Source organism: Coregonus lavaretus, assembly GCF_964263955.1.
Source record: "Coregonus lavaretus genome assembly, contig: HAP1_SCAFFOLD_343, whole genome shotgun sequence".
Taxonomy (NCBI): domain Eukaryota; kingdom Metazoa; phylum Chordata; class Actinopteri; order Salmoniformes; family Salmonidae; genus Coregonus; species Coregonus lavaretus.
In genome coordinates, this window is record NW_028157704.1 from 490,636 (window position 1) to 502,005 (window position 11,370).

Genomic DNA, 11,370 nt, shown 5'->3' on the forward strand with positions numbered 1-11,370 from the left:
GTGGCGTTTGGATTGCCTAATAGAAGTAATTTGAAATTATTTATACTTAAGTATATTTAAAACTGAATACTTTTAGACTTTTACTCAAGTAGTATTTTATAGGGTGACTTTCACTTTTACTTGTCATTTTCTATTAATGTATCTTTACTTTTACTCGAGGTTGACAATTGGGTACTTTTTCCACCACTTGGTATGCCTAACTTGGGGTTTGAGGGTATTAAAAATCATATTCAAATGTTGTTGTCTCTCAGATATAAGACAGACACTTATAAAACATTTCCTTTTGATTACATTTTTTACTATCTGTTGTTCCATGTATGAATCTGTTATTTAATGCGTTTCTATGGGCTAATTAATAGCAGTAAGGCCAAATTCAACGTTTCATCAAATAATGTATTTTATTTATTCCTACAGGGGTTCTAAAATTCTAAATCAAATAGCCAAATGATCCTTGGTACGACCATCTTAAAACAATTCCATATGTTAGTTTGGTAGAAAACCCCAGCCCCGGGACCTTAGATTAGGGGGATGGATACAATACGCATTTCTTTAGTAGATAGACAGGTGCTGCTGATAATACTGCCCATCGTCATGGAGACAGGACATGTATGCATAGCCCATGTATCTGATGCTGTCTGGCAGAGGGGCGCTGTTTCGCTCGGACGCTTGCTCCCGGTGAGATAGTTTCTGCCACTTGTGAATTGAAGGAAAGTTAGCGAGTGCACTGTTCGGATGCTGGAATTATTTTGGATGAACGTGCGAAGGTAACCTACTTTTTAATAGTGATTTGTTTGACAATCAGATGAAAACGTCATCATTGGTTGTGTTCATGGCACATTAAAAGGTAATACATCTTTACTATAAATTCATTTTTTATTTTATTTTTATGGAGGACGGGCCTCATACTAGCATCTGCCTGGGGTCTCCAAATCACTTAGTCCGCCCCTGCCCACAATATCACACTTTATGTATTTATACACTGCTACTAGGCAGGAAGGCTGGACAAATAGTTTCTGGACATTTTCATGAATATAATGTATGTATCAAGTAAATAAATAGTTTAAGTAGTTAAAGTAGGTAGATACTTTTTCCTCAGTTTTGCAATGAGTGCCAATAGGTAACCAAGGGTTACAGCAGGTCCATGTCCCCCAAACAGTGGGTGGAGTCTCCAAGGAGTCACCTACTAGATTTTAACCACACCTCTTTCAAGTTCAACTTGCAGGCTCTGCACCAGCCCTAGCCTGGGGACGAGGTTAGTGTGTGTGTGTGTATCTTGGCCAGTAGATGGCAGTGTATCTTTGCGATGCTATGATACTCATGTCTATAGAACTAGTCTTATCCAGAGCGACTTACAGTTAGTGAGTGCATACATAATTTTTTTTATTTTTCATACCCCCCGTGGGAATCGAACCCACAACCCTGGCGTTGCAAAAGCCATGCTCTACCAACTGAGCTACATCCCTGCCGGCCATTCCCTCCCCTACCCTGGACAACGCTGGGCGCCGCCCCATGGGTCTCCCGGTCGCGGCCGGCCACGACAGAGCCTGGATTCGAACCAGGATCTCTAGTGGCACTGCCTTAGACCACTGCGCCACATGCACCTCTAACCCCTCTAGAAAGGATAACTAACTCCTGTAACACACAATATTACCTCTGGTTAGTGTGTCAAGGTTTTGGTTAGACCTTTTAGATTTTTTAAACCGGTTTGACAGTTCCAAAGCAGTTACACGTCCGGCCCCACCTAAACAAAAGCAATGATACGCTATATATGGCAGTTACAAATCAAATCAAATGTTATGTCACATGCGCCGAACACAACCGGTGTAGACCTTACAGTGAAATGCTTACTTACAAGCCCTTAACCAACAATGCAGTTTTAAGAAAAATAAGTGTTAAGTATTTACTAAAATGAACAGAACAAAAATTTTAAAAAATATATAATTATTAAATAATTAAAGAGCAACAACAAAATAACAGTAGCGAGGCTATATACAGGGAGTATCAGTACAGAGTCAATGTGCAGGGGCACAGGTTAGTCGAGGTATACCACGGGTTATTTGATCGAATCCTGGCCTTAATCCAGGCTGTTTACACAGGCAGCCCAATTCAGACGTTTTTGTCACTAATTGGTCTTTTGACCAATGAGATCAGATGTTTTGCCAATAATTGGCCACAAGATTAGAATTGAGCTGCCTATGTCAAATGTAAACTATCCCTTTAAAATGGAACCGTCAGATCACAGAAGACACCATACAACGACTCGATAACGTTAAGAACAGTTTTTATTGTGAAAAAAAGTCTGCTTTTCATCCCCTAGCCTAAAACTGTACAATCAATAATTTAAAAACATGTTTCGGCTTGTTTCTTTTTCCAAGAACACACTCTTGCGCTCGCTCGATCACACACTCCTTGTTTAAATTACCCAGCAGCAGCTACAACCAAAGGAAAATAGGGTGCAGCCCAAATGGCACCCTATTCCCTATGTAGTGCACTACTTTTGACCAGGGCCCATTGGGAATGCACTAGATAGGGAGCCATTTGGGACGCAGGCATAGTGTTTACATTTTGTGTTGACCATCATTACTATTCCCTTATCCACACGGTGTACGTCCAAAATGGCACCCTATTCCCTTATCAAGTGCAATACTCTGTTCAAAAGTAGTGCACTATATAAGGAATAGGGTGCCATTTGGGACGCATCAATAACATCCCCACCCTCAGGCAACATCAGGGACGCCCCCAACGGGGCCCTTCTCCTGACATGGTCGTTGAGGTCATGAAACTAAAATCTCCCATCATTCTTTGCAAACAATCTTTTTAAACTGTCCATCGTAATAATAATAATAACAACAACAATAATCCCATCTGGAGAAATAATTTGACAGGAAGAAAAACAATGTATCTCAGATGACACCCTATTCCCTCATATAGGGCACTTCTTTTAAAAGTACTGCCCTATTTTGGAAAATAGGGTGTCATTTGAGCCCTTCCCAATGTCAGACTATTATAAAGGTCAACATCAACGAAGGTGTCGTATTAAAACACATTACAATGACAAAAGTTTAAAAATGGAGGAAGGACCAAAAAAAGGTTTTGTTGAAAGCTCGTCTTCCCTACATGCTGAAGGGAGTGGTCCATATTATGATGTTCTACACAAGAACCAATCACCTCCTCCCTCCTTTACAGTCTAAAACTAACAACAGATCACTATTAGGACAGCATGACAACCTTTCCTATTACCAGACCTAGAGGTTTTCCCTGACCTCACCATGTGGCCTAACCAGGAAAACCTCTGGGCCTTTCCTATTACCAGACCTAGAGGTTTTCCCTGACCTCATGACCTCACCATGTGGCCTAACCAGGAAAACCTCAGAGAGAGAGAGGCCTCAAAACAGAGAGGGAGGGAGGCCTCGAGACACACAAGAAGCTTCTTTATAAAAAGCAGACAGAGTTAAAGTCCTATTTTCGTCATTCATACAATATTGGATTTTGAGGCGATGCATTGTTGCATACAAACCAAATAAAACAAAAAAGCCTTTTCTCAATTAGATTTGCTCAACTCCTGCATCCTCTCTCGCCTCATTTTCAAAAAGGTCAAAGGTAATGGAGGAGAGGCGGCGAGGAGGGAACGTGGACGAAAATGCTACTTGTATGAAATGAGACTCCTCTCCACTCACACGTCACCAGGCAAATTGTTTACAGGGTGGAATCCCAAAATAAATGTGTAAAGTGATTTTTAAAAACTTTTCAAAACTCTTCCGCGAAGGACTCAGGTAGGACACACATGACTATCCTTGATGAAAGGTGACTATTGAGGAGGGGAGGACAGTCTTCCATTTACCTACTAACAAATTGACCCTCCTCGACCACTTATTGGTTTCTGGGTGACGGAGGAGAGCGGACAGACTTTTCCCAAATGAGAAAAGGCCATCCATCCATCCATCCATCCATCCATCCATCCATCCATCCATCCATCCACCCATCCACCCATCCATCCACCCATCCAAAGGAGTCTGTCCTTATAGCGGTTTATACTGCAGCCTCTCTTAGACCAGAGGGAAGTTAGTTCAGTAAAACACGGAACAATGAGGGAGAAAAATTGCTTTGAGGGTCAGGAGACTTCCCTGAATAGGAGAAACTCCAGGGCTCCATGCTCACATCGCTGACTGTCTGTGTAGGAAAACAATATGGCCGCCATCCAGTGAGAAGAGAACACCACTCAGCCTGACAACCAGGCTTCATTGGGTGAGTCTGGGCCTGCGTCCCAAATGGCACCCTATACCCTACATAGTGCACTACTTTAGACCAGATCCTGTGTAGGGAATAGGGTGCCATTTCAGATGCAGCCTGGGAGTTGGAGGCTGTGGGGAAGATAGGGGAGTTCCTTCACCGGCTGCACTGGAAACTGGTGCAGAGTGGAGAGGAGGAGAGGGAGAGAGAGAGGGAGAGGAGAGAGGAAGGAGAGAGAGAGGAAGGAGAGAGATAGAGAGGAGAGAGGAATGAGAGAGAGACAGAGATGAAAAGGAAGGAGAGAAGAGAGAGACGGAGAGGAGAGAGAACAGGCAGAGTGAGGGAGATGGAGGGAGAGAGGGAGGAGGAGAGAGAGAGAAAGAGGAGAGAGGAAGGAGAGAGAAAGAGGAGAGAGGAAGGAGAGAGAGAGAGAAAGAGAGAGGAGAGAGAGAGAGAAAGAGAGAGAGAGAGGAGAGAGGAAGGAGAGAGAGAGAGAGAGATGGAGAGAGGGAGATGGAGAGAGAGAGAGAGAGAGAGAGATGGAGAGAACAGGCAGAGTGAGGGAGATGTAAAAAGCTCCAGAGATCCATGAAGAGAACATCTATTATTTAACAGATATGAATCATGGGACGGCAGGAGGCAATACTCAGATCAACAGGGACGGGAGGGGAGAGGAGAGGAGAGGAGAGGAGCGGAAGGGAGGGGAAACACACTAGAACTCAGTAGGGTATGAGATCAGATGTTTTGCCAATAATTGGGAAAAATATTAGAATTGGGCTGCCTGTGTAAACGCAGCCTTTGTGTGTCAAGGTTTTGGACTTTAATTGTTGCCCATGGCTAGTTTAACAAAACCAAAATGTGGATTGCAGTCACTCGAGGGGGAGGGGGCACGTCATTGGTCAGAGGTAGGGGGTCAGCCAAGCCCCTCCTATGGACGAGGGTTGACCATAGATGTCTGGTCTCCTCCTCATACAGAGAGTAGGTTTCACCTCCTCTCCTTCTCCCCCCAGGGTGTAGGGTAGGGGGTAAGGGTCTGTTTCAGGGTGTCTCCCCTCCCCAGGGTGTAGGGTAGGGGGTAAGGGTCTGTTTCAGGGTGTCTCCCCTCCTCAGGGTGTAGGGTAGGGGGTAAGGGTCTGTTTCAGGGTGTCTCCCCTCCTCAGGGTGTAGGGTAGGGGGTAAGGGTCTGTTTCAGGGTGTCTCCCCTCCCCAGGGTGTAGGGTAGGGGGTAAGGGTCTGTTTCAGGGTGTCTCCCCTCCTCAGGGTGTAGGGTAGGGGGTAAGGGTCTGTTTCAGGGTGTCTCCCCTCCTCAGGGTGTAGGGTAGGGGGTAAGGGTCTGTTTCAGGGTGTCTCCCCTCCTCAGGGTGTAGAGTAGGTCTCAGTCTTGGTTCTCCCACAGGCCCTACGCAACCTCTCCTCTTCTTCTCTGTCCCCTCAGTGGAAGGGAGGTGGTCTGTTTCAGTGTGTTTAGGGTCTCAGTCTCCCCCTCCCCCCCAGACAGGGTCTATTACTAGGAGATTTTACAGTTGTTGCGTGTGCAGTTCTGTGGGGGGCTCTGGGGGGGTTTGATGGATTTAGAGCGCTTCAGACTGTTCCCTTTAGACCCGCCCGCCACGTTGGCCAGCGAATAGGAGCGTCCGTGCATCATCACTGCGTTCATCCCATTGGCCATAGAGAAGGACTTGAGGTGGGACTTTATCGCCACGGGCAACGGCAGCTTGTCAATCAGGTGGACGGGCGTGCAGGAGACAATCGCTCTGCAGCACAGGTCCTGAAGACTGAAGACTGGAGAGAGCGAGAGAAAGGGGAGGGAGGAGAGGAGAGAGCGGGGAGGGAGGGAGGAGAGGGGAGAGAGAGAGGAGAGGGAGGGAGGAGAGGGGAGAGAGAGAGGAGAGGGGAGAGAGAGAGAGAGAGTTCATACACAGGAGATGCTAACCTTAATACAACCTTGTTCAGTCATGTTAAAGCATTAGCTAGCTAGTAACCTGGTAACCACATATATAATAATCCGTGTGGTAACTTTACCAGTGGTATGCAAACATTTGGTGGCTCAGAAAGAAACAACGGGATAGCTTCTTTAGGAGATGTGCTTCTAAAGTAGTCCTCTGTAACTCAGTAGAGCGTGGTCCTCTGCAACTCAGTAGAGCATGGTCCTCTGTAACTCAGTAGAGCGTGGTCCTCTGTAACTCAGTAGAGCGTGGTCCTCTGTAACTCAGTAGAGCGTGGTCCTCTGTAACTCAGTAGAGCATGGTCCTCTGTAACTCAGTAGAGCGTGGTCCTCTGTAACTCAGTAGAGCGTGGTCCTCTGTAACTCAGTAGAGCGTGGTCCTCTGTAACTCAGTAGAGCATGGTCCTCTGTAACTCAGTAGAGCATGGTCCTCTGTAACTCAGTAGAGCATGGTCCTCTGTAGTTCAGTTAGTACAGCATGGTCCTCTGTAGTTCAGTCAGTAGAGCATGGTCCTCTGTAGTTCAGTTAGTAGAGCATGGTCCTCTGTAACTCAGTAGAGCATGGTCCTCTGTAGTTCAGTTAGTAGAGCATGGTCCTCTGTAGTTCAGTTAGTAGAGCATGGTCCTCTGTAGTTCAGTTAGTAGAGCATGGTCCTCTGTAACTTAGTAGAGCATGGTCCTCTGTAACTCAGTAGAGCATGGTCCTCTGTAGTTCAGTTAGTACAGCATGGTCCTCTGTAGTTCAGTCAGTAGAGCATGGTCCTCTGTAGTTCAGTTAGTAGAGCATGGTCCTCTGTAACTCAGTAGAGCATGGTCCTCTGTAGTTCAGTTAGTAGAGCATGGTCCTCTGTAGTTCAGTTAGTAGAGCATGGTCCTCTGTAACTCAGTAGAGCATGGTCCTCTGTAACTCAGTAGAGCATGGTCCTCTGTAACTCAGTAGAGCATGGTCCTCTGTAGTTCAGTTAGTACAGCATGGTCCTCTGTAGTTCAGTTAGTAGAGCATGGTCCTCTGTAACTCAGTAGAGCATGGTCCTCTGTAGTTCAGTTAGTAGAGCATGGTCCTCTGTAGTTCAGTTAGTAGAGCATGGTCCTCTGTAGTTCAGTTAGACTCCAGCGGGTATATCTCACTGGTCATCCCCAAAGCCAACACCTCCTTTGGCCGCAATTCCTTCCAGTTCTCTGCTGCCAATGACTGGAACAAACTGCAAAAATCTCTGAAGCTGGAGACTTTTATCTCCCTCACTAACTTTAAGCATCAGTTGTCAGAGCACCTTACCGATCACTGCACCTGTACACAGCCCATCTGAAATTACCCCGCCCAACTACCTCATCCCTATATTGTTATTTATTTTGCTCATTTGTACCCCAGTATCTCTATTTGCACATCATCTCTTGCACATCTATCATTCCAGTGTTAATACTAATTGTAATTATTTTGCACTATAGCCTATTTTATTGCCTTACCTCCATAACTTGCTAAATTTGCACACACTGTATATTATATGTATTGCTGTTGTATTTTTGACTTTGTTTTGTTTTACCCCATATGTAACTCTGTGTTGTTGTTTTTAATCGCACTGCTTTGCTTTATCTTGGCCAGGTCGCAGTTGTAAATGAGAACTTGTTCTCAACTGGTTTACCTGGTTAAATAAAGGTGAAATAAAAATAAAATAAAAATAGTAGAGCATGGTCCTCTGTAACTCAGTAGAGCATGGTCCTCTGTAGTTCAGTTGGTACAGCATGGTCCTCTGTAGTTCAGTTGGTAGAGCATGGTCCTCTGTAGTTCAGTTAGTACAGCATGGTCCTCTTTAGTTCAGTTAGTACAGCATGGTCCTCTGTAGTTCAGTTAGTAGAGCATGGTCCTCTGTAGTTCAGTTAGTAGAGCATGGTCCTCTGTAACTCAGTAGAGCATGGTCCTCTGTAGTTCAGTTAGTAGAGCATGGTCCTCTGTAGTTCAGTTAGTAGAGCATGGTCCTCTGTAGTTCAGTCAGTAGAGCATGGTCCTCTGTAGTTCAGTTAGTAGAGAATGGTCCTCTGTAACTCAGTAGAGCATGGTCCTCTGTAGTTCAGTTGGTAGAGCATGGTCCTCTGTAGTTCAGTTAGTAGAGCATGGTCCTCTGTAGTTCAGTTGGTAGAGCATGGTCCTCTGTAGTTCAGTTGGTAGAGCATGGTCCTCTGTAGTTCAGTTGGTAGAGCATGGTCCTCTGTAGTTCAGTTAGTAGAGCATGGTCCTCTGTAGTTCAGTTAGTAGAGCATGGTCCTCTGTAGTTCAGTTAGTAGAGCATGGTCCTCTGTAGTTCAGTTGGTAGAGCATGGTCCTCTGTAGTTCAGTTAGTAGAGCATGGTCCTCTGTAGTTCAGTTGGTAGAGCATGGTCCTCTGTAGTTCAGTTGGTAAAGCATGGTCCTCTGTAGTTCAGTTGGTACAGCATGGTCCTCTGTAGTTCAGTTGGTAAAGCATGGTCCTCTGTAGTTCAGTTAGTACAGCATGGTCCTCTGTAGTTCAGTTGGTAGAGCATGGTCCTCTGTAGTTCAGTTGGTACAGCATGGTCCTCTGTAGTTCACTTGGTAGAGCATGGCGCTTGCATGACCAGGATAGTGGGTTCAATTCTCGGGACCACCCATATGTAAAAATGTATGCACGCATGTCTAAGTCGCTTTGGATAAAAGCTTCTGCTAAATGGTATATATTAATATATTAATAGTAGGACAGCTAGGATGCATATAGGCTGTATGTAGGCTGTATCTCAATCTTATTTTTATCTTCTGGTGCTCCTAAACCCTGTATTTTCTAATTGTCTACATTTTTGTAATTAGGAGCACATGTACTCCTTGTAAAAAAATCTCAGTGTAGAGCCCCCCCCCCCTACCTCTGTTGGGCTTCCAGAACTTCTCCATGCCGTGCCTCATCAGTACGATGCGAGACAGCTCTGTGAACGACTCGATGACGTTGAAGTTGCAGAGCGGGCTGACCTCGAAGAAGGTCATGCCATTCTTCTCAGCGTACGCCCGGGCCTGCTCCGTAGGAACCTGGCGCTTGAACGCCAAGTGGAGCCGGTTACCTACCAGGATACGAGGTACACCCGGGGCATGCTGATGGGAGGGAGAGGGAGGTGGGGGGAGGCATTTAAGTGATTTACAGGAAGCAGAAAATAGTAGTAAGTAAAATAAAGCAAGGGAACTGTTACAACCGTCCCTTTCAGATAATATAGAGATCAGGGACCGGTTTCCCAAAAGCATCTTAAGGCTAAGTTCATCGTTAGAACCTTTCATAGGAGCATCGTTCAATCTCTGAGCAGTTCCCCAAAACCATCATTTCTAAAGTTGGTCTTGAAAAAATATTGTTATTTAACGACTGCCTCAGACCACTCTTAGAGCAGCTAAGTACGTTGTTAGATGCGTTTTTCCTCCCCTACCGCGTCGCTTTATACACAGAAGATCTCCGCTAAACACAAAATCAAGATGTTTATCTGTCTTTCTGTGACCGCTGATAACTTCAGAACGAATGTGACTACAAATACAAAGCAGCCCATTTCTTTGCATAACAAGTGAAGGATCTAATGACGCTCCAAATGAAAACTCAGATGACTGTATTAAAAGATACAGTATAGACTACATATTGGAATGATATTGAAATATATTTCATGTTCATTCAATTGAGTTTTATTTAGCTATTTGTACGCTACTGTCTGTAATTTTTTGCCTCAATATACAGTACGCTTAGTGGTCAAAACATTAAGAACACCTTCCTAATATTGAGTTGAACCCCCTTTTGCACTCAGAACAGCCTCAATTCCTCTGGGCATGGACTTTGAGGTGTTGAAAGCGTTCCACAGGGATGCTGGCCCATGTTCACTCCCATGTTGACAGTTGTGTCAAGTTGGCTGGATGTCCTTTGGGTGGTGGACCATTCTTGATTCATACGGGAAACTGTTGAGCGTGAAAAACCCAGCAGCATTGCAGTTCTTGACACAAACCGGTGCGCCTGGCACCTACTACCATACCCCATTGAAAGGCACTTAAATCTTTTGTCTTGTCCATTCACCCTCTGAATGGCACACATACACAATCCATGTCTCAATTGTCTCAAGGCTTACAAATCCTTCTTTAACCTGTTTCCTCCCCTTCATCTACACTGATTGAAGTGGATTTAACAAGTGACATCAATAAGGGATCAGAGCTTTCACCTGGTCAGTCTATGTCATGGAAATGTTTTGTACACTCAGTGTATTTCATGATGTGTAACGTGCACAATGATGTGCCAAATCTGGATTTAGTGGATTATAATAGCGTTAGAATGAACCACCTCAATATTTGTAGCCATAGTTTATAATATATCTCTAGCTGATCCGTCGTCAGTATTGTGGAATAATTCTAATGTTAAGGTAAGATTGGAAAGGGAGAAAGCTGATCCGAGATCACCTTCTACCCTCGCTCCCTTCTATCCTCTCATCTCCTCTCCTCTCCCCTCCTCTCCTCTCATCTTCCCTCTCTCATCTCCTCTCCCCCATTTCCCTTCCCTTCCTCTCCTCCCCCCTCCTCTCCGTACCTCGTCAATCTCTCGTATCCAGCGGTCGATGCCTTCGAACGACCAGCGGTTTGCGATGTCATACACCAGCAGGATCCCCTGGAGAACACACACACATCAGGCATTGTTCTTTTCTGTCCTGTTTATAGGAGTAGGACAAGCAGAGAAGGCCAGCCAAACACACTCAGTAGGGGGCTTGTGTCAGTACAATGGGGGTGTGTGTGTGTGTACTAAGTCATTAGATTGTGTGTGTACTAGATTCGATTAGATGAGTTTATTAGTCACATGCACAGGGTCTCAGATGTAACTGCAGGGTACAGTGAAATTCTTAAGCTCCAACAGTGCAGGTCAAAAAGAGAAGTGAATGAAACAATAAATAAATAAATAAATAAATAACATATAAATAAATAAATAAAATATATATATACACTATGTCAGCAGAATGTGTGTACTGTGTCAGCAGCATGTGTGTACTGTGTCAGCAGAATGTGTGTCCTATGTCAGCAGAATGTGTATTAAATCACCAGAATGTGTGTACTATGTCACCAGAATGTGTGTCCTGTGTCAGCAGAATGTGTGTTCTATGTCAGCAGAATGTGTGTTCCTACCTGAGCTCCTCTGGAGTAGGACCTGAAGATGGTGCAGAACCTCCCCTGTCCTGACGTGTCC

General features: G+C 44.9%; 1 protein-coding gene across 1 annotated transcript; it reads right to left on the minus strand.

Moving 5' to 3' along the window:
- Positions 1-4,665: 4,665 nt before the first annotated feature.
- Positions 4,666-11,366, minus strand: LOC311125041 (ras-related protein Rab-40C-like; the record flags this gene model as incomplete). The annotated part of the gene is made up of 4 exons (XM_084199122.1): positions 4,666-6,012; positions 9,044-9,266; positions 10,723-10,800; positions 11,310-11,366. Coding segments are annotated over 4 exons (633 nt in total), but the record flags the coding sequence as incomplete, so codon positions are not given.
- Positions 11,367-11,370: the final 4 nt, after the last annotated feature.